We start from the raw sequence: 24,153 nt of genomic DNA on the forward strand, positions 1-24,153 counted from the left end.
ATCTCACTGAGGTGGGTACTATGATCGGCCCCATTTTACAGATGAGGAAAGTGAAGCACAGAGAGCTATTCCAGCTTAGTGTCGAGGATCACACAATCACTAAGTGCCAAAGCTGGCAGGTGAGCACAGGCAGCCTACGTCCACCGAGCCAGACTGTGCCACCAACACGAGCACTTCCCAGAAGGGCCCGGGCCCAAGCAAGCTGAATCATAGCCTTGACTATTTGCTCCATAAGGCCTCTTTCCAGATCCAGAAAAGGAGGGCAGTGGCTGGCATCACTACTCTGAGTTTTAAGGGCAGTAGTTTTGTTGGAGAACCTTGATAACAAAACGAAACAAAAACCCATTATTTCCAATGGGAAAATGCACCATCAGGTAACACACTCTTTTCTGAGTTGTATCACATGCTCGGTCTTGTAAAGCTCATGGACCATCCTTCAGGAGTGCCATTACCACATCATTATGTGTAATTTTTTTCTTATTCCTTCTTATATCAGCCATAATTTACACTGTTCTCAAGCTCAGTGCTCATTAGAACCTTAGTAAATCCTTGGAAGGAAATAAAAATTGCCGAAGAGTTCATCTGATAGAGACATTTTTTTCATAATTTTGTAGATTTAATATTGTTATTAATTATTTGCCGTTTCAAATATTTCAGGGATGTGGGTTATACTGTTTTACATTTTTTTCTTAAGCCAAAACTGCTGAATGTGTGAATTCTAGTTGTATGCAGGGACTCATCATGCCCACAGTATCTGCAGTCTTGTTTGTGGATATGGGACAACTTTCCTAGCCCAGAACCGTTGTCTTTTTCCTAAAAGCCTGTCCCAGTACCACCAAACTGTACCTTGGAAAGCAAATAAAACTCTCTGGTACTCCAACAAGGGAGGTGCTGGGTCTGTCAGGGCTCGTGGAAAGGAAGAGAGGCTAACGGGGGAAAGAACAGACCCTCACTGAAGGTCGATTAGGTGAACTACAAAAAAACTACCAAACCACTTTGTTACCTACAGAAATGGCAATTTCATATGGTTTAATGCAACAGTAAATGCCAGGGAAGACGCCTTTTATATCTTTCCACACTTGATCCTCATAATGACACTATGAGGCCAGAGTGATCCCCATTTTACAGATAACGAAACTGAATTAAATGCTGAAGTCATCGTTTTAGTTTGGGTTCCTCCACAAGTTGGCCCAGAGTCAAAGACACAATACGAATAGTATGTTTGGAAGACAATCCCAGCAAGCACTGGTAAGAGAATGGCACTATGCAACAGGGAAGGGAAGCGGTAAGTTACAGGGACCTTGTCAAGCTAGTTACCCTCTGGGCCGCTGGAGCCTAATCCTGCTGGGGAACTCTGGGAAACAGGAAGGAACACGTGCTGCAGAGTCATCCCACCTTGGGGACAAGGGAGCTAGGGTATTTAGTCACAGGTCCAGGCTGCTTGGGACTAAGATAGCACATTAGTGCCCCAGTATTTCCACATCAGGCTGGAAGTAGGACCAGTGGGTAACGAAGTCATGAGACGAGAGGGCCAGGGTCCAGCTGTGTTTGCTATGGTCCCATAGGTAGAACTAACAGAGGCCGGATTTGAACTTATGGCATTCTGACCTCATAACTCATGTCCTTCCCACTAAAGCACAAGATACTGTCAAAACCCAGGAAAGATCAGGGGCACCAGAACTATCAGGAATCAACTCTAGGGCTACATCTGGATAGCTGTGGGACATGTGCCAGAAGAAATACCATTCCATGCTTCCCTGCTGTGTAATAACTGCAGTCACATTTGTGGATCCCTCTAGAGTTTACAAAATGCATGCACTCCATCACTTCACTTGGCCCTCCTCTTGCCCATGAGGCAGACTAAAATCCATTCACTCACAAGATTATTATATTTTCATAAGTTTACTCTAGAACTATTGAGTAAATGTGGTAGGAATTGTTCTAGGTGGTGGAGATGTGGAAGTAGACCAAATAGACAAACACACCAGCACGGTAGAACTCCTACTCCAGTGGGGGCAGCAGAATAAAGAAACAAAAAGAGATGCATAACACAATGTCGTATCACAGTCAGTGCCATGAAAAACTTTAAATGAGAAAAACTGACGGAGATAGCGAGGGATGCTGATGTTTCCAATCGGGGGTGGGGTCAGGGAAGACGATTACATCTGGGCAGGGAAGGGAAGGAAGCAAAGCTATCTGGAGGAAGGACATTCCTAGCAGAACTAAGAGAAAGATGAGCCATGTGACTAGGGCATGGTGAGAGGAGTTCCGAGATATCAGCAAGGACAATGTGCCATCTTGTTGGCTATAGTCAGGACTTAGGTGTTGGCTCTCAGGGCCATGGGGAACCACTGAGGGATTTAGAGCGGGGAAGTGGCATGATATATGTTCTAAAAGGCTCATTTTTTACTTATCTCTAACTCATGTGGTCAGCAAGACCCGACACCAGAATTTAAGTGGAAGTCTTGTGACTCCTGATCCAGTGCTCTTCCCACTCAGGTTCACGGTCATTTTCCAGACCTGGAAGTCCTTGGTACCGTGTTTTTCCTATCCCTTGAAGAGTTATTTGTAGCCTCCTGGCCAAATATTAAAACTGCTGTTGCATATTCCTCAGGCATCTGGCTCTCTGGGACTTCTCTTTGCCTCTTGGCCAATCAGCTTTGACATTCTCCCATTTCTTTAAATTTTTTTTTTCAACGTTTATTTATTTTTGGGACAGAGAGAGACAGAGCATGAACGGGGGAGGGGCAGAGAGAGAGGGAGACACAGAATCGGAAACAGGCTCCAGGCTCTGAGCCATCAGCCCAGAGCCCGATGCGGGGCTCGAACTCACGGACCGCGAGATCGTGACCTGGCTGAAGTCGGACGCTTAACCGACTGCGCCACCCAGGCGCCCCTACATTCTCCCATTTCTGAGAGCATCCTGTCCTCTTACCAGATATCCAGCAAAACTCGTGACCCACAAAGTGGCTCACCCAAAGCTTAAGCCTGACCATGAAAGTCAAGTGAGGACAATGGGATTCAAAGATAACCACTCTAATCATAGAGTTTAACATAACAGGTTTCCAGGGGTCTTCATGGTATCAAGGGATTTTTTTAAATTAAGACCAAATGAAAATTCCCCCAGGCTATGGAAACAGAGATTACTGGATCTCATTGTCTTTCTCCTCCAGACCAATATGGAATCGGGCAAAAGATGCAAGGAGATATTGTAGTTGCCTTTTCCTTCATCATTACTATTTTTTGTTTCTAAAATCTCAGATTTATTTGCTTCAAATCGAAAGCTGCATTGCTTTTTCAGCCAAGGCTGCAAAGACAAACAGCCTGTTTTGGGAATTACAATGTGGGGCTTTCTTGGCTGCTTTTTAGTGTCAACATCTGCAATAAGAGCATTTACCCCCGGTAAGGCAAGGAGAAGAACCGACACATCCCACTCTCCAGGACCTCCGGTGACACTACAGTATTGACAGAAGTCACCATTTGTCTTTTGTCACTGGAGCAGGTCAGCCTGACACCAGGCGCACATGTATAGAAGAAGCGTGTAGACAGATAGTCACTTGTTTGGCTACATCCACAGCTTAAATTTGGCGTCCTCCAAACATGTAATGTTTCAAAGGCAGAATGATATTTCTGTTCACTTATTAAGGGATGACTAACTTGCTTTTGGCTGCACTACAAATGAATCACGGTAACAATCCCCAACTTGCGACTTGTGGTGTTCTGATGTAATGCATTTCTATTAAAAGAAGAGGAAAGAGAGTGGGTGAGAGTGAGATCATGCAAAGACAGAACATAACACCGAGGGAGCTAGCGTAATTGATGAACTGCCGAGACCAGGTCTGTCCACTTCAAGGTGTTTTCCTGTGTCCTGGGTGGGGATCCCTTGCCAATCAGTTCCTACCCATTTACTAGACCCAGATTACGACCTGGAATTTGGAGGGATTCAATGAAGAAAACATATCATTTGGGGTTGAAAACCAGATATTCCTTGAAAGCATTTTTAAAGCAGTTTTGATTTAGTGTCACTTTGTAGATAATTATTTGGGAGCAAATGATACAAGTTAGAAAAGCAAACGGACAACCTCACCTTTTAAGGTGTTTTAATGGGGGTGCCTGGCTGGCTGGCTCAGTTTGTAGGGCATGCAACTCTTGATCTTGGGGTTGTAAGTTCAAGCCCCATGTTGGGTATAGAGATCACTTAAAAATAAATCTTTAAAAAGGTTTTAATGAATGCAGCTCCTTTGTGAGTGGCAGAAGGAGGGTGTGGGAAGGCGAGACAAGGAATGGAAGGCAGCTAATAAAGGTGGGTCATCAGACAGACTCCCCCTGGGGAGCTGGGGGACCCTCACCTCCTCCACGTCTCCCCTCACAGGCAAGGTTGCCAAAGACACCTTGAGGCCCCTCCCAGAGCCTGTTAATTGCCTGGCCTGGCTGAGTGGCTTTCAGGCCCTTTTCAACAAAAAACAAATACAAAAAGACCTGAAAGGTATCCTAAAAGATCCTGTGAACCCACAGGTATTTTTCCTGTGTTAATCACCATTCGGGAGCGGACACTTCCTTCCTCCCAGATCCCTTCTGTACTCTCTACAAGGTGCCCCTGCTGTCTTCTGAGCAAGATCTGAGTGTGCCAAGGAGAGGCAGAGAGGAAATTAGACTCTGGCCTGTCGTGACCGGCAGCCCACACTGGCTTTGTCCCAGGCTCTGGCAGAAGGGGATTATAAGAGCCAGTGCCTCCCCAGAACGGGAAATCACTCAGAGAAGGGAGTCTTTTTTTTTTTTTCAGTAAACCTATTTTCCCTACCCTGTGGTTTTCTTTCTGGGTTTCATCTACTATCAGATCTGTCATTGACCTAAAAAGGACTTCAATGTGTTGGAAAAGCATGCTTCAAGCAGCTATAATAAATCTCAAATTGATATTTATGAAGTTAACTTTCTCTCACCCAGAATCTGATCGCATAGTATGTGGATGTCACTCATCTTAGAATTATGTCGTGTTAGAACCAAAAGGGTCTGTCCGTAAAGATTAGCTAAACCAACCTCCTGTTTTTTACTGATAAATCTGAGACCTGAAAAAGTGACATTCTGAGGGTCTCTGACACTCCTACGTAAGCAGCAGAAGCCAGACTTGAAGCCAAAACTTCTTTTTGCTGGGTTCCATTGTGTCCCACAGCCTTTCTTCTTGGTAAGCCTGTCTTTGAAAAGTTTTATTTGGCAACTACAGAGTCTGGATGGAGGATAAGAAAAGGCAGTAGGCTCAAGACCCATCCCCTTTGCTGCCTGTTAGTATCGCCACCTAATGCTGCCATCTACAGATGAGGTTTGGCCCTTGGGATTATTTCTGGTCTCTCTTAGTGGACCCCAGATCTCCAACTACGGCCAGCCCACAGCTCTGTTACAGCCATGGCCCTTCCTCAAATCTTCTTCATCCTTGTGCAAACCGGTCTGTGCTGGGCTAGGGCCACACGTCCCACTGCACCCAAGATCCTACCTCCACCCTTTACTCACTGGGTCCGCTTAGGTGAGCTACTGACATTCTTTAGGCCTCAACTGCTCCAGCTAGAAAATGAAGGTAATCATTTAATCATTTCCATAGGGTCTTGTACTGAATAAATTTTTTAAACTGTAAAGAAAGAACTTAGCAGACCAGTTACTATTACTGTTACCATTCTTCACCTGGAGGGTGATGAGAGCAGAGAAGCTAACAGCTTAAGTGGCATGTTCAGAGCCTGGGAATCAATCTCGATTTAACATTCAGTTCTGGCCTCTTTGGCAGCAAACACAGAACAGAAAATATTGTGATCAAGATTGACATTGGATTGGGCCTTACCAGTACAAAGTGCTTGGCACTGGCTACTGTTAGAATATTGCCTTTGTTTTGAATGTTGTTATCTCTTCTGTGATTTTCCATGTGTGAGTGTGAGTGCACTAAATTCAGGGAAATTATCCTCTTGTTGACAACACGGTAGACTTGATGAGTACTTATTGAATGTGTGTTGAGTGAATAATCTAGAATCTATACATAGGTATGGAAACATGGATTATGTGTTGACTCACACGACAGACTCCGACTATATTAAGGGTCAAGACTATGACTTTGTGTCATTTCCCCCTGCTTTTTTCTGAAGATCTCTCACCTAGCTCAATAATAAGCCTGTGTAGCTTGAGGTTGTCCATTTTGCGGACTGAAGTGTCTCGGTCACCATTTCACTATTGTGCTCTGATGTTTTCCTGGCTTTCTTTACCCCTTCCAGACCCAAGAGAAGAGATTAATTTAAGGGCAAAGATAAAATCACTATAAACTAACCAGTCATCAGTTTCACCTTCCTTTTCCAGTGCAGAAACTAAAAGTAAGTATAAAGAAAAAAAAAAGAGCATAGCTTCAATCCCTGGCTTCCCTTTTCCCCTGTGAATATGTCAAAGAACACCTACTAATGTCTCTACTGTCCTGAGTGGGGCTTCTTTAGGAAAGTAACATCCTATACAGGTTGATATCCGGGTAGCATGTGGACAGGCAAGAGTAGACAGTGCGTGTACTTGATATGCTTTCACAACAACCAAAAAGCAGAACTAAGAAGTTTCAGAAGTCACAGAAGGGAGTCTCAGTTCTTCCCCATGCCTCCATCATCCTCTCCCCTCTGATCCCACAGTAGAATCCCACAAACTCCTCCTGCCAGGTGGGTGGCCTCAGCCAACACCCCCTCTCCGGATGGTTTGTCACTCAGCATCTCCCTGCCACTCAGAAGGAAGAGTGACACATGTTCCACCCACCTTTCCATTGGAAATTCAAAGCAGCTGCGTCTCACAGCAGCTCGCGTACTGAGAACTTAGAAACCTTCCTTGTTCACCTTCACGAAGGTCTCCCTGCCCAAGTCTCCATCCTGCGATCTGCTGGGACAGGACTTAACACAGTGGCTGCTTTCTTCGGTCTGTCATCCCAGGGGTCATGGCAGTAGATCTGCAGATCTGGCAGATCTCTAAATAGTTTACAATGCCCCACCCATCAGGGCCTGGTCGCCTTAGAGAATGGATGGAAAATATCCCCTTGCTGTAACTGGGTTCAACCCTGTGGCTTAACACCATCTTATTTGGCAATCTTTTTCTCTTGACATATTTAGTAATCACTCTAAGGGAGATTTATTAGACTGCTCATAGGAACAAACAATGCACTAAATATTACACATATGCATGCTTTCAATACCACTCCTTTTCTAGCCTATTCTGGATCTTTCCGCAAAGTCTTTTAACAGTTATCAAAACTCTCTCTTGTCTTTAAATTCCTCTTGGTTCTTCCCTCCCCAAAATAACTTTATTGTTGGGATTTTTTGTAGCTGGAAGTTCTTTTAATCAAAATTCACCGGGCCATGCTTAGAGAAAGAAGAATGGATAAAAAAGACACACTCACAGTTGAAAATCATTGACGACATTTTGCTCCTCATTAATCTCCAAGCATCAAAACAAAAAGCTAGAGTTTTATGAAAATAATCTCTTAGGTATCTCTGGGAGATTGTGTGTGTGTGTGTGTGTGTGTGTGTGTGTGTGTGTGTGTCAAGGAAAGAACTCAAAATGTTTCAGCCAAATGTCGTACTATGAAGTGTTTCCCAACCTGAGGGGTGGTGCCCACGAGGAGATGTTGGGGAGGGTACACTGAGAATTAGGGTTAACAACTCATGCTCTGTGCTAACTAAAAGACTGACAGCTGGTGCCCCTCTGACATTTTCAAAGAGCATAATAAATATCCCACACACCCTGGCACATGCACAGCAGAATGTCTTCACAAATAATCCATCTAGAGCAGATTCAAGAGAAAATATATCAGGGTCATGGAGATGCTCAGGTTATGAGTTATAATGGCATAGTCACAGTGTGGTGACTGGATGTTAAACTATTCCCTTTACATACAAAATGTTTTTCTTTATCCATTAGATACACAGAGGCTATCTCTGCTCTAGAGAGAGCGCACTCAGTTTTAGGCACAGGTCTACCTCGCCTACCTGGCACCCATTACGTGTCCACCACCGGCCTCATGTTGCAGACCGGGCACATTTCACAGAGCACAGGCCTTGGACCGTAGAGTACACACACTCCTACCTATGTGAACTTGAGTACTTGTGATTTTTTAGGGCTGGGGCAGTGAAAGCACAAATGTGGCCATTAGTTGTGAGCACGTACCTTGATTCAACTGCCAGCATTGTTAACCTAGAAGTGTGTGGCGAGGCGCTGGGAGCACGGGTTCTGGAGCCAGACCCCCCGGGAGAGCCCAGCTTTCTCTCATACTAGGCGCGTGACCTCGGGCAAGGAACTGTGTCTCGGTCTCCTCATCTGTAAAATGAGGCTAGGACTTGTAGCGACTTCATAGTTTCCTGTAAGGGTTAAATGAGTTCATCTGTATGAAGCCCCTGGTACTGTGCCGGCTAGAGGAGGAGCTGTTCAATGAGTGCTCGTATTCCCAGCGTCCACTTCGATCACAGGTGTAGAGGGCGTGACGCGTGACGTGGCCACTGTGACTTGGGGTGAGGTGTGCTGACTAAATCCCACTGTGCTCCTTTAGCACGACTGCCACGTGTCCCAGCCAGTGTCTTGCAGTTACGTCTCCCTTCCCATGTAAGCACGCAGGGAATGCCAGAGTATACAAAGTCCCTCGAGGTGAACCTCTTATCTTTGAAGGCACTCAGGGACTAAGTTGGACGGGGAAATCATTTGGCTGCCCTACCAATTGGCAGCAAGGGAGGGGCCCACGGCAGACCTCTGCACCTGAAGCTGCGCCTCAGTTCACACCATACCTTCCATCTTCAAGACGGTGGACGTACGTGAGACTTTCAGGCATTATAGACCAACTGAGTCACAAATAACAGAACGTGTGGAAAGAACGCTGGTGCAGTAGCCCAGCATGTCTCAAACTGTACCTTTATCAGAATCCTCTGGAGAACTTATGAAAACCCAGATTCCCAGGCCCCACCCCCCGAGATTCTGATCTCCCAGGTGTGAGGTGGAGCCTGGCAGTTTTCACGTCTGGTAAGTTCCCAGGTTGTGCTGCTGCCGCCGGTGGTTTTGAATCCTTACTACGTATCTCTAACGCAAGGTTATACCATTTAATGTGAACTCTTTAGCTTAGAGATGACATGAGAAACTCCCCCACCCCACACAGACATACTTGACTCCACAGAGCCAATGCCATGCATGAATGTCTCGTTCTGGGTAATAAACACTGACTTTCATTTTTTCCCCCATAGTTGCATGCTGCTGTGACCAGGATCCAGGTTCCAAGGCCTGGTTTTAATTACACGTTCGCCCACATATGTATCCTGAATAATGATAAGACTTGCATCGTGGATGACATAGTGCATGTTCTGGAGGAGCTAAAGAATGCTCGGGCCACCAACCGGACCAATTTTGCTATCACATACCCAATCACTCACTTAAAGGACGGGAGGGCGGTGTACAACGGACACCAGCTTGGAGGCGTCACTGTGCACAGCAAGGACCGGGTCAAGTCCGCAGAGGCCGTCCAGCTCACCTACTACCTGCAGTCAATCAACAGTCTCAACGACATGGTGGCTGAGAGGTGGGAGTCCAGCTTCTGCGACACTGTCCGACTATTCCAGAAATCCAACAGCAAAGTCAAAATGTACCCTTACACATCCTCCTCACTGAGGGAAGATTTCCAGAAGACCAGCCGCGTATCAGAACGTTACCTGGTCACCAGCCTGATCCTGGTGGTCACTATGGCCATCCTGTGCTGCTCTATGCAGGACTGCGTCCGCAGCAAACCCTGGCTAGGCCTGCTCGGGCTGGTGACTATAACCCTGGCCACTCTCACCGCGGCCGGGATCATCAATCTTACTGGTGGGAAATACAATTCCACCTTCCTGGGAGTCCCTTTCGTCATGCTAGGTAATTACTGCCCTTCATTTTTTTCTTTCCTCCTGCTGTGTGGTGGTGAGTACGCTCCTGAAAGGCAAGGAGTAGCCATATGACAACTTTGTTTCATTTATAGGGTCTTGCTTTTGCCCAAATGTCCTGGGACCAATTCTGTAATGCACTGGCCATCAGCAAGGGGAAACCTTATTTGGTAAATGTGCCAGAAGTCCAAAGTCCCGGGTCCTAGCCCTAGTTCCCCATTAAGTAGCTGTGTGGCATTTAGCAGATACTAATCTTCTCCGGTGCCCCAGTGTCTGAGGTGGGGCTTCCCCCGAAGCAGAGCCTGAGACAAGGATTTAGATATAAGTAGCTTACTTGGGAAGTGAGCCCAGGAAGCCCCAGGAAGGAGAGAGGACATGAGCCAGGGAAGGAAGGCCATTCAGGCTAACGGGCAGGTTACTTCTTTAGGCACCTGTGGCTCAATCCCACTGGAGACCTTTGGGAGACTTAACAGAACACACCTCAGAGAGGTCCTCCTTGAGGGCTGAGGAAGCTGCCAGCTGGGCTACATACCCAGAAACCCTGTGTCTGATTCACTGAGGGCTCTCCCCGAGAAAGACAGAGCACATTCCTGCAGCTGGAAAAATCCCTCAGGTGAATGGTATTTGTAGGAAGAAGCCTTGAGTGAGCTCAGGAATAGGGAATAGAAGGGCACGTGGGTTGGGCACTGACAGTGTCTGCTACCCTCAGTTTCCCCACCTTATGAATGGAGTGGATGTGAACATCATGGAAGGGGATATGATAAACGTACAAGAACTTCGAAAGCAACAAAGGAGACCTAAGTAAGAAGGGTCTTTTTTTCTACTCTTGCTATAAACTCAGGAGAATGTCTGAAAATGGCGGCGTGAGAATCCCAGCATATTCTCTCTTGGGGCCTGTAAGAACTTCCTGATAGAGGTAATGGTCGAAACAAAGCCACAGTGTTTATAATATCACATCAGTTGCTCTGTTCATCTGGTACTGAAGATGGCTGATGGCAGGGTTCTTGCGGGCCAAGGGTTCCAATGGTTAACTTCCCCCTTTTCTGTGGCAACTTCTCATCCATTCCTTTAGCAAAAGAAAGTGTCATTTGAATCAGATACTGACATGACACATGAAGTGGCATTTTTCACTGAATGAGAAAGAACTCTGCTTGAGTCCATTAGAATGCCTAACGCCCTGCGTGGGGGTGGCAGAAGGAAAGGGAAGAACTTACTTGGGACGTTTCAGCTGCATTAAGGTTAAATGACAAGCGGGGTGGCGGGGCTGCGAGGTCGCGGAATAACGTGAAGCCCTGGGGGCTCTGAGGCCTGTGGGAAGTCAGGCCTGGGCAGTCAAAACAGAAATGGCAGCTCCTGGGAAAGAGGGAGCCGCAGAGACCGAGCGAGCTGCAAAACTACCAGGTTGAAAGCCACAGAGAAGGAGGCTGCTGCACTTCCTCCTGAATTCAGTCTGTTAAAGAGGCAGCATAACTTGCCTCCTTAACCCCAAGTCAGTGAGCACAGATGCTGGGATCCATGGCGGTTCCATGAAGACAGTGTGAGCGGTTCTCAGCTTCCACGGAGGCCTGAGTCAAGGTTTCTTGAAATTAAGATGTTTTGCTCATAATTAGGCCCATGCTTGGATTTTATTTTTTTAGCTTTTCATTTTTAAAAATGCAGTGTTTTGTGTTTTGATTGTTTTTGCGGGAGGAAGAAGAACAGAAATAAGAAAAGAGTGGGGAACTGAAGGAAGACGGTGGGTTTTTAAGGTAAAGACAAAAGGATGTCCGAGCTAGAAAAAGGACTATTGGGCTTGGTTTTATAGCACTCCAAGCTGTGACCAATGAGCCCAGAGGATGATACAGTCAGTATTTAAAACTTCCTAAAAACTGACTGTGTTAAGTAAATTAAAATTTCAATACTTAGAGCTTCTTAAAATTAATTTTTAAGTAAAATAACATAGCGATAGGAGTGCCTGGATGGCTCAGTCGGTTAAGCGTCTGACTCTTGATTTGGGCTCAGGTCATGATGTCACCGTTTGTGAGTTCGAGCCCCATGTCAGGCTCTGCGCTGACAGCACGGAGCCTGCTTGGGATCCTCTCTCTCCCCCTCTCTCTGCCCCTCCCCCGCTCACACTGGCTCACTTGTTTTGCTGTCTCTCTCAACATAAATAGACATTTATTTAATAATAGTCAAAACTCCTTAAAATCAATTTCACCACGTGAAATGAAACTGAATATTCCACACTTCTAATAAATTTTATTAAGTAAAATAAATTACGATATTTAAGATTTCTTAAAACTAATTTCGGTACTTCCTAAAGAAGTTTTAAATATCGTAAGTAAAAGTCGGCACAAAAAGGAATACACCAGCTAGTCCTGGCGCAGGGAAGGATGTCAGAGATGGAAAGGTGCTGTGAGCCGAGAAGTGGCTTTAGAAAACAAATCCAGCAATCGTAGTGCCACAACTCCACAGAGACTGAGTACCAGCGAACTGTACGGCAGAGTTCAAGTCCCAGGAGTCTGGCATTTGCGATGAAAGAGACCAAACGCTGCAGGTACCCAATACTCCCTTGTTTGCAATTTGTGAGGAATGATACATGCATTGATTTGACGGCGGTTTTCCCTGCTGACAATCAGTATGCAACCTTTCTGTACATTTTCAGCCCAAAGACATCTCACATTACTGAGTCACAACATTAAAGGAAGCTATGCATTTTAGTAGCTAAGGCCCATTTGCAATAAATACTTTGCACCATGTAATGGGTGCTTCATATGCCCATAAAGCCAACAGTGCCTGGATTTAGGACGGTTACCCTTCTGTATTGCACAGATAAACTGTTTATTCTCAGAATTTGATTGTAAAATGAAATACAGGCAAGGGCATGTTCATAAATGTCGCGTTTAGGGCCAGTGTTTAATTCTGGATTTTTGACGACCAGTCCTAAAATGCCAATAAATATTTCAAACGACCAAGGAGAAATATAGTGCTAAGGGGTTTGCACTAGGAGTCAATAAACTGTCCAGTTTTAAAAATCTGCCTGTCTATACCATAAAATGGCTATGCTTAAACTAAGATTCAAGCAAAACTTCTTGATTTTCTGTTGTATACATACAGTGTCAAAAATTTAAAACTATATGGCCTCATTTAAAAGGAAAAGTATCTTATACAAAGTCTCTAATATACAGACATTTCCTTGGCAACAACAGGTCTATAATGCGATAAACATTATATTTAAAATTCAACAAACTAAACATTCTCAGTGTGATGCCAGTCACATAAGGCCAGATCCAGCCAAATGCCAAAATGGCAGAAGATTTAGAATGGAAAATTTTGAGACCACGTGTGTCAAGCAGTATTAACCTGACAAAATTCCAGAATAGGAAAGAATTTGGATAAACTCTGAGAGTTCGCCATAATGGGATGTGACTGTGTGATTCTAGCCAAGCCGATACGTGACATCTCTGGCAATAAGAATATATCCTACACAGATGAATCATTTTGGCAATGATGTAAGCATAGATACATCATGATTTAGAATGTTTTTAATCAGTGTCATGCATATTAGACAATCCCACTTCTGCCAAAACCCTTGTCCATATGAGTCACATCAGTATATTTAGAGCTGAAATCCTTAACGGTCTACAGCATTATAAATGCCCATTGACATTTTTTGGTTACTATAAACTTGGAAGAGAGTTTATTTCATCCCTACCCCTTCTGCATAAAGTAATATCCTTTCTTTCCAAACTATATTAATTCCAGGTACTGAGGTACTTGAACTGCCGTTTGTAAACATGTGACACTCATCATTTTAATCCGTTATAGAACTTCCTTTAAAGGATGAGAATTTACACCATTGTCCTACAGTTGACTATGGTTTAAGAAACGGGCATAGATTTTGTGCATGCAAGCTCTCCTTACAGGCTTACTAGTTCCACGGCTTTCTTGGCCAGATGCAAATCAGGAAGGGAACAGAATGCTGGAGAATCTTTGGGATTTTGAGACAGTCAAATGCCACATCCAGGGTGCCCTCTTCCTTCTGACTTATCAAGCCAAGCCACTCGAATTCGAGGATGGGAAAGGAAGAAAGGATGTAATTAAGTGCTAGGAGGAGAATAATAGCAGAGATGTTTGGTTCCTTTCAGGTATATTCTAAGATTATCTGTATTTAGTAGAAACCAGAAGATCAGGTTCAATTCTCTAAGAATACATTCTCATTTGATGCTACCTGGAATATGATGCAGTATTGAAGTACATGGAGCTCAGGCCTATAAAGAGGTGAAAGTTCTTGGGCAGAAAATTTAGTTCAGAGAAATGAGAACCCCTAATTATTTTTTCTCTGAACTCAAGCAAACCTGAAAGGTTTTGCTTTCCTACTGCGTATTCTGATATAGTTCCCTTTTTTTTTTTTTTAAGTAATCTCTGTACCCAAGGTGGGGCTCAAAACTTATGTCACATGCTTTACTGACTAAGCCAGCCAGGTGCCCCATTCTGGTATATTTCTAAAGTCATGAGACAACGTGGGGGGAAATCAGCCAAATAATAATAAAGCTCAAACTAAATGAAATTGCGACAACTATTTTTTACCTCAAAATTGGTACCAATAAACAACCATTTTGGAACTCCAAAGCAACAACTTCTCATGGTTCAACCTAACACATTATTGTAGAAGTCCATTATTTGCAACAATATGACAGTCTACATGATGGAGTAGAATGCTGTGGAAATACTCTGCTTGGATATAAATCACTAACTGGTTTCTAGGGGAAAAATTTCTAGGGGAAAAAACATGGTTTATAATGGTTTAATTTTTCCCAGTTTTGTTTATATCTGATTAAGAGAGTAATTCCATACAATATTTTTGAAGATTTTTTCCATGAGTATCTTTTTATAATGTATGATGGGTCATTTGGGGACTAATTTACAAGGAGATTGTGTAATCTAGTTTTGTGGGTAGTTTTCACCCTTTTATTATGCTTCACCAATCGTAGTACAGTAAGGGGTGGGTGAGGAGAAATAGGTTTGATGATACGGAACAAAACATGCTTTATTGTTCTCTTCTTAACCATAAAGGAGGACGAGAACAGGACTGAGGGGGCAGGTGCAGGGAGGCATAGTATCCTGTCAGAGCTCAGTAAGGCAGAGGAGTATGATGACACTTCCTCTTTGACCCAAGCCTGCTGGTACACTCTGACAAGTCTGACCCCTAGTCTAAGGAATGGGGGAATGGCAGATTCTACAAAGGTCAGGCAGCAGGAGGCAACATCAGGACACTGAACTGGTAAAAATGGACTATGAAGAAAAACACTTAGTTTACTGTTGCATTGGAACCAGCATCTCAGAAAGTTACTACCGAGGCCAGGTAGTACTGACCACATGGGTCTACAGAGCTCACAATCCAAGCAGATTCACAGTCACTGTCGAGGAAAACCCTGCATTTCCCCTAGGCTACTTCAGCAACCAAGACCCAAAATGTAGACAGAACATAAGAGAGGGATTCTAGCCTCTTTTCTGCACTGATGGTAAAGGAGCACTAGCATTTTTTCTCTTCCTCATCAGTACAATAAATTTCAAATCAGCCTACTGATACACACATACACATCGTGTGTGTGTGTGTGTGTGCATGTGCATGCGCATAATCTGGGTGCATAACATATATATCACATTGGGTATATTCTGTGTACTATGATATATTATGCAATCAGTTCATGTGTATATATATGTATTTCATGTGTTTATAACATATAGTACATATTGTTTGAATATTTGAATATAAATGTACTATATATTTCCCTATATATTACACAGTATATATTCACACATTTTATAAATACATAAAACACGTTTGAACAGGATATGACATATATGCATATATTTATATATTACATATGTCTTCTATATGAAAAGATATTACACAATTACCATAGTATATATAGTGGGCCCCATTTATACACACTGATTTTATATAGTGCATGCACATACACACACACACACACACACACAGTATCTAAATACCTTTCTTTCAACAAGAAAGAGCTATTAGCATATTCCTTTCTTGGACTCTTATTTGCAGCTCTCTAATGAAGCAAAAAGCATTTTGCAGATTAAAATCCAATGCTGTGATTAGACCCGCCACACTGTGACGAGACTCCGGTAGAAAGCATGAGATATGTGCATTTGCCCTGATGTGTGCCTCTGTCTTAACTTAAGCAGAGTACATCTTCCTTTACTCTCACTCTTAACTGTGACACAAAACAGGCTGTGATAAACCAAACAATTCAGCACAGAAAGTAAATGTTTATAACTGGCAAAGTGTAAATGTAACCCAATTAATGAACTTCTCCCTGAAAATAGATGTTACTTAACCCAGACATACATACACTTTAAATTTCTTCTCAAAGAAACAAAAATCATGAATTTATGTGGATGTCACTGAAAGAAAAGCATTTTATAAACATGAGCTACTTAGTGAACCTCGTCTAAGAATAAAATATGTTTTAAGCAGATTTTACTCATGCATTCATTATACTCTGGATTTTCTAGAAGAATGCAGTACTTTTATTTCCACATATGAAATTTGGCAATGCCCAGGCATGCTATAAATGGCTTCATTGTCTCCTAATATTAAATGTTTTCACACTGAAACTAAAAGATCATCCATTAGCAAGCCATCCCATTTCACCTCCTCATCTTCTCAGCTATTCCTTGTTTCTGGGAACCCCCATGAGGAAATCCTGCCAGTATGGAGGGATGAAGACGTGAGCCATGCCCAAAGGCATCAGCCTCTGTGCTGTGCGTGTGCCGGGGAAGGCATGAGAATCTGGGCCTAAAGAAAATCTGCCTTACAGAATTCAGATGTACAAAATAGATCAATTTGCTTGTGATTATTCATTGACAAAAAATTAATAAACAAACCACCCAGACTGCCTCCGATAGCAAAACCATGAATACATTAAAAATAGGATTCATTGTATGAACAGCTCTCCAGAAGCACATCTACTGGATAGTTAGGTTAACTCTCAACTATTCATTGGTGAATTCCTACGTTAGTGGATTATAAACAACCCTGAAGGCTTTGGTCAGGCCCCAGAAAAGAGTCCGGGTGAAGGTGAGATTTAATCTGTGAGTTCCTGAGACTCCCCGCAAGAGACTGCAGGATTAGCCAGGTGAGGGTTTTCCACCATTAGTGCCATATATATCATTTGTACTGCTTTTTCTCGTCATTGGCCCCAAAGCCTAAAAGTCAAGTGCACATAAAGATATAAAATCACTTGGAAAAGAAGAAAAATTATTAGCCTAAATCCTCTAGTATTTGATTTTACTAGATGACAGTTCCAAAGCCTACTGCTAATAAAATATAAATTGCACTCCTGGTACAAACTGTATCTGAACACTGGTGAAGAGCTCGGCTGTCCTCATCTCAGGACTTGGCTAAAAGTCCCCGTTGCGTCAAGGCCTTCACTCGTGAGTAATGAGAACTTGGGCCTGGATGTATATCTTGACACATACTGATAGGCATGGAACTACCCGGATATGCAATATACCAAAATAGAAACAAATACCTTGCGTGTGCTTTTGAAAAAGTGAATACTTTAAAAGCTTCTTTATCTTAACAATTTGACAGAATCAGTATGTGGTGTTTACCCGTGCCCTTTGGCAACTCTTCTGCCTTAAATACCGTGCCTGTAAGAGAGGGAATGCCCTGGGATACTGGTCGGTTCCTGGCGCACTCACCATCATAGTCTTTACTTCCAGGTCTTGGGCTGTCGACCTGCTGTGGTGATGTCATGCCCGGGCTCCTATTACCACCACAGGGCCTCTGGTCACCAAAGGCCGAGTCTGTTTGGAACTTCATGTTTAGGTGGCTCCCTGTGTGAGTCCTGCCACCCGGGAGTGCTCATGAACAGGCGTGGAACACCGGAGATGGATAATGGCCCCTTGCCAAAATGATGCTTTGGGCCAATGACATAGGCCCCTTGGTCAGAGTGAACACGGAGGCTTGTAGACTTCCGACTTCATACAGAAAATATAAAAACTAGAGTGCAAAGAAGACAGCAGTATTTTTGCTTTTGAAGCACCTTTCAAAAATAGGGGAAATGACAGCCAAACCTCTGAAAAGCATCTTCAGTCCACACGCACTGTTTGCCTGCCTCTGTACGATCTGGCCTCAGAGTCCTGCTTGCTAGACCCCAGCCCCAAAGTGAGGAGAGTGGTGGATGATGGTGAGGCTAAAGAAGGGAGGCACATGCTGAGAGAGGAGAGTGAAGAGGAACAGAACCCACCAGAATCTTTCTTCCCTGCCTTTCCTTGAATTCCACTGGCCTGTTTCTGAAGTAGCGACAAAAGATATGGCCAGGGCTGGCTGTGAAGGAAGAACTGAAGGATTCGATCTCTGTGAAAGCCACCCACCTACAATTTCCTCTTCACTGCCTCCCCATCTCCAGCTTCTGTCCTACCCCTCAGACCTAAGGCAAGCTGCTTCAGGAGACCACTGTCCGAGAGGGGTTTGCATTTCTAAGAACACCCTTGAAGGCCCAAACCAAAGGGAATGTGGCTATAATTATGGACAGAGCAGGCATTCTGAGGAGTTAGGGAAGCAGGCAATGTATTCCCCATATCAAGGGCTCCTGGAATAGGACTCCCCTGGAGTCCAGGCCAGAAAACAAGAGACCCCACAGTTCAGCTTTCCTTTAGGGTAACAGACTGACCTCTTCAACAGAACTACCCAGCTGTGAATCGGGTCTAGTGCCAGCTGCGCGCTCCACGCTGTCACTCCCTGGGAAGCGCCTAGAGCCATGTGGGCATCCATCCTTTTCCTGACTGACTGCGCTTCAGGAAGGGGGCCCAGTTATGGCGTCAGCACTTGTCCCTGAAACCCAGAGAGCTCTTCGAAGACACTGTACAACTCCAATTTGGAATTTGGGAAAACATGCATTCGCCAGAGAGGTGTGGCTTGAGAAACGAGAATCTGCCTTATCAGGAATGACGGTGGGGGGCTTTGGAAGCAAGACCAACAAGGACTAGCAACAAATTCTGAGTGACCAGGTAGAAAAGATTCTTTGTCAGGGCCTCTTCTTCTTGCCTCTGTGAGTGTCTGCATGTACACCCCTGTCACAAGAGGAATGAAGGAAAGACATAGTTTCCAAAAGCCCCTAAGAATAAAATTAAAATTCTCTCCGGAGCTGCCCCCAAAACCAAGAACCTATGCAAAGAGAGTCAGGACTCAATAAAAATGATCAAACCATAGAAGGACAAGGCATTTAAAATCCAACAACAGAACTCAGGAGACAAGCTAACAGCCTCTTTCTGCCTTTCCCTGAGTTTATTTTCATTTTGGACCCTCGAGCCTCACTCTCTTCACCTAATAGCTCAGTTCATTCCAATTCCTTTCCTCAGCTAGCCTCTAAGATTACTCAACAGCATGGTAAGAAATGGAATCTTATGGTATTTTCCAACAAGAGTTAGGGTCAGATAATGTCCAAAAACATCACATCAACCTAAAAAAAAACAACAACAAAGGACTGCAGAACAGATTTCACTTAAATTCTACTATATGACTAATTCTAATCTTGCTCTATGCTTCCTTATATTCTTCCCATATTTAATGACTCAGGACTATAGCCCTGTTTTAAAACATTTTTCTTGTTTCTAGCAAGTAAATACTACAAAAAAATTGTCATTTGCCATTTTCAGTGAAACTCCAAAGTGTGTCTTACCCATGAAAACTTAGTCTACATGGCCCCGGGTGAAATGGTCAGCACTGTTTCCCCAGGCCACAGATGCCTCGGAGGTATTAATCCTTTTTACTCTCATTGTCCTAGAATGGCTTACTTTTAATTGAAGGTCGGTCAGTCCTCTCTGAGAACAGTGTGGAAACAAGACTTAATAAATAGTTTTCCCTCCTGAGACTAGACGTTAGCTTTCTGAAACATAATTAGCGGGACGCCAGTCAAAGAGTGCATGTTTTACCACACGTCTGGGGAGTTTCGGTGCCTCCAATTTAATAGGGGCCACGGTGCTAGTTATCAAATTGACAGTCTCGACCTGACCTCTAAAAGGGGCTGTAGAACGATGCCTAGTAAATTAAGATAAATGCCAAATCCTTCGGAGGAAACAGGCCTACGTCACGACTATGAAATGGGTATTCGGGTTTGAGACCAAGCAAGACTTCACAGTAAGGATATAAACACGGGCCTGAGCACGAGAGAAGATGTTCACCCAGTTATTGTGCACACAAGATAACAGTGACTCTCTTCACTCAGCATTACACTTGGCCAGAGATTTTAAATTCCTTTTTAAAAACAAGACTATTGCACCACCGAGTAAAGATTTTATTATCCTCAATAATGGGATTGAATATGCCAAGGCAAAGAAGCAGAAAATTAGATCTGCTGTTCCCAGTGCCGAGATAGGGGTTACTGAAAGCCACAACAGGTCACTTTTGCTGGGCTTTCTGATGTTGTAGTGGCCTAGAAACCCAGGGAGAGCCATCAGCGCAAGTGTCCACCTCCAGATGGGAGAGGTGGGAGAAGTCAAGATAGATCAAGCCTCAAGCAGTAGAATGGAGTCAAAACACGAGCACTTACCGTGCCTCTGCTACTCCAGTGTTACTGGAATACTAACCAACGAGGCAGAGGCACTAAGTAGTTAGGGAAAGAGGTGACAGATCAGCCTCTCTCCCTCAGAGGCCATTGCCACATAGTGCAGAAAAGCCAGCACAGTTACCCCCTACTTGATATGTCATCTATGAACAAGTAAAATTGGTCAAACAGGTCCCCGAAGACAAAATGTAAGCCCTACACCTACAAGCTGAATTTTAATTTTGATCAATTGCAGGCAGAGTTCATGTGAATCGTGTTCCATCTTCCGTCTTTCCTACTCACTCCAACTTGTTCCTACTTATTGTGCTTCCCTGTGTGTCTCAGATTTATTGCTTCCTGAACTGATGCTTGGGGGGAAAAGGGAGGCTGTGGTTTAGGTTCCCGTCAAAGCTCAAATTAAACACAGTGCCTCTTTCTCCCGAAAGCCCTCCACCTGGCCAAACTCAAATGAGGTGATAAGACATTCAGAAACCTCTGCCCACTCGCTGCCTTCCTCCGTGCTAACCTCCAGCCAGACTCGTGGGGATGACAAGCCAAGTGATGAGTGGCCAAGAGCCCTCTCTGGAGTGTTGCACCAACCAAGGGGAAACAAAAACTCTGCAAGCTGCACCAACAACCCTAAACTAGCACTGTATATAGTCCCCAAGAGACAGGTGCAAGTCTACTCGGCTTTCTGTGGGCAAAAGTCCACCCAGCATTCTTCAGGCAGAAGGGAGCATGAAGGTCTTGGCTCCTGTCTCTCCCCTTTCACTAGCCATTCACATTTAAGATTCACCAAAACACAGGTCTCGCTTCCACAGGAGAAATTAGTGGCATTTACCTGTCACCACCAGGGCTGGTTAGATTTCCCGTGACCCCATAACCAAGTTGGTTCCCCTCTTGAAAGATGGTGGCAGTCTCTGCAACTTTTGATTTGGTCTTTTTCTGTCCCCTCAGGTCATGGATTATATGGGACTTTTGAAATGTTATCCTCCTGGAGGAAAACTAGAGAAGACCAACATGTTAAAGAGAGAACTGCAGCAGTCTATGCAGACTCCATGCTCTCCTTTTCTCTCACCACTGCCATGTACCTGGTCACCTTTGGCATAGGGGCCAGCCCTTTCACGAACATTGAGGCAGCCAGGATTTTCTGCTGCAATTCCTGTATTGCAATCTTCTTCAACTACCTCTATGTACTCTCGTTTTATGGTTCCAGCCTGGTATTCACTGGCTACATAGAAAACAATTACCAGCATAGTATCTTCTGTAGAAAAGTCCCAAAGCCCGAGGCATTGCAGGAGAAGCCGGCATGGTACAGGTTTCTCCTGACAGCCAGATTCAGCGAGGACACAACTGACGGCGAGGAAGCGAACACTTACGAGAGTCACCTATTGGTATGTTTCCTCAAACGCTATTACTGTGACTGGATAACCAACACCTATGTCAAGCCTTTTGTAGTTCTCTTTTACCTTATTTATATTTCCTTTGCCTTAATGGGCTATCTGCAGGTCAGTGAAGGGTCAGACCTTAGTAACATCGTAGCAACCGCGACGCAAACCATTGAGTACACTACTGCCCAGCAAAAGTACTTTAGTAACTACAGTCCGGTGATTGGGTTTTACATATATGAGTCCATAGAGTACTGGAACACTAGCGTCCAAGAAGATGTGCTAGAATACACCAAGGGGTTTGTGCGGATATCCTGGTTTGAGAGCTATTTAAATTACCTTCGGAAACTCAATGTGTCCACTGGCTTGCCTAAGAAAAATTTCACAGACATGTTGAGAAATTCCTTCCTGAAAGCTCCCCAATTTTCACATTTTCAAGAGGACATCATCTTCTCTAAAAAGTACAATGATGAGGTTGATGTAGTGGCCTCCAGAATGTTTTTGGTGGCCAAGACCATGGAAACTAACAGAGAAGAACTCTACGATCTCCTGGAGACCCTCAGGAGACTTTCTGTCACCTCCAAGGTGAAGTTCATTGTCTTCAACCCGTCCTTCGTGTATATGGATCGATATGCCTCCTCTCTGGGAGCCCCCCTGCACAACTCCTGCATCAGTGCTTTGTTCCTGCTCTTCTTCTCGGCATTCCTGGTGGCAGATTCTCTGATTAACGTCTGGCTCACTCTCACGGTTGTGTCCGTGGAGTTTGGAGTTATAGGTTTCATGACATTATGGAAAGTAGAACTGGACTGCATTTCTGTGCTATGCTTAATTTATGGAATTAACTACACAATTGACAACTGTGCTCCACTGTTATCCACATTCGTTCTGGGCAAGGATTTCACAAGAACTAAATGGGTAAAAAATGCCCTGGAAGTGCATGGGGTAGCCATTTTACAGAGTTACCTCTGCTATCTTGTTGGTCTGATTCCTCTCGCAGCTGTGCCTTCAAATCTGACCTGTACACTGTTCAGGTGCTTGTTTTTAATAGCATTTGTCACCTTCTTTCACTGCTTTGCCATTTTACCTGTGATACTGACTTTCCTGCCACCCTCGAAGAAAAAAAGGAAAGAGAAGAAAAACCCTGAAAACCGGGAGGAAATTGAATGTGTGGAAATGGTGGATATTGACAGTACTCGAGTGGTTGACCAAATTACAACAGTGTGATAGAGTCTCTGCTTGTTATATTTTCACCCTAGGTCTTATCGAGAGCAAAGAGATTATGTTACTGAAACAAATTCAAAGTTGTTCTTTCTTTTTTAAGTATAAGAAACAGACATTGCCAAAGTAAAGGACAAGGGGGGAAATGGGCATTGCACATTTTCAGTCTTTAAAACAAAAGGACTGTTACCAGAAAGAATGTACACACACACACACACACACACACACACACACACACACACATGGAGACAGTCTTAAACTAAAATCAAATAGAAGAAAGCTTATTAGCAAGCAGAATCCTATTTTATTCACACTGCAGATGTTGCTGGTATTGTGACAAAAACCTACTGATTGAAAGGTCAGCTGCCAAGGCAGAAATAGCTTTAAGCATTGTTCACACAATAAAGCTTCCAGAACTTCTGCAGAGCAGTAGCTCCAGGCAGGGTCTGTGGTTTGAGGTCTTAGCTGTCTCATCTAGCTCCGCAGCACCACAAGGAGATGCTTTCAAAAGTTCTGGCCAGCAGAAACAAGCCAGAACCTTGGAAGTGACACACAGTAGAGTGGCCATCACCCATGGAGTGAAATTGAGTGATGTCTAAATTCACCCAGGTGAGGCAGTTTTGTTTTGTAGAATGAATTGATCATATCCCCCCATCAGTATACTTTCAACGTTTGTATGATTTGGTTAATACACCTTTAAACCAATGACAGCTCCAGCATCGCGGAGTTGGGGCGATTCTATTTTGGAATATCTTGTTGCTTGTCACCAAATGGATCTGCTTTATTAGTTACAGCTCTTGGCAGGAGGCTCTGAGTACCCAAAACGACAGAGCCAAACCCAAATACCTGGCATGATGGAGAAGCAGGAGTCTACTTGAACCCAGAGACAGCGTCTCCATTTTAACAAAACAATATGGCCAGCTGGTACAGCTGTTTGCAGTTTGACCCTACATGCAGTTTTTGCGTGGATGCCCAGAAACAACATCTGCCTACGCACAGCTGAGGAAGGAGAAATGAACACTGACATGGTTGTTTGCCATAGCTTTCAACTAGTAGAGCCGGTCTGCCTTCACGATGAGACACGGC

At 44.1% G+C, this 24,153-nt stretch overlaps 1 protein-coding gene across 1 annotated transcript in view; it reads left to right on the forward strand.

Annotated features, from left to right (window-relative positions):
• Positions 1-23,073, forward strand: part of PTCHD1 (patched domain containing 1) — a 50,756-nt gene extending 27,683 nt beyond the window's left edge. The window contains exons 2-3 of the mRNA XM_047076368.1: positions 9,231-9,891; positions 21,419-23,073. Of these exons, the coding sequence (XP_046932324.1) occupies positions 9,231-9,891; positions 21,419-23,073 (2,316 nt within the window). The remainder of the gene's footprint in view (positions 1-9,230; positions 9,892-21,418) is intronic.
• Positions 23,074-24,153: the final 1,080 nt, after the last annotated feature.

Source organism: Lynx rufus, unplaced genomic scaffold, assembly GCF_022079265.1.
Source record: "Lynx rufus isolate CCGP_SWC_20201006 ecotype Redwood Valley unplaced genomic scaffold, mLynRuf1.p SCAF_14, whole genome shotgun sequence".
In the NCBI taxonomy this organism is placed as follows: Eukaryota; Metazoa; Chordata; class Mammalia; order Carnivora; family Felidae; genus Lynx; species Lynx rufus.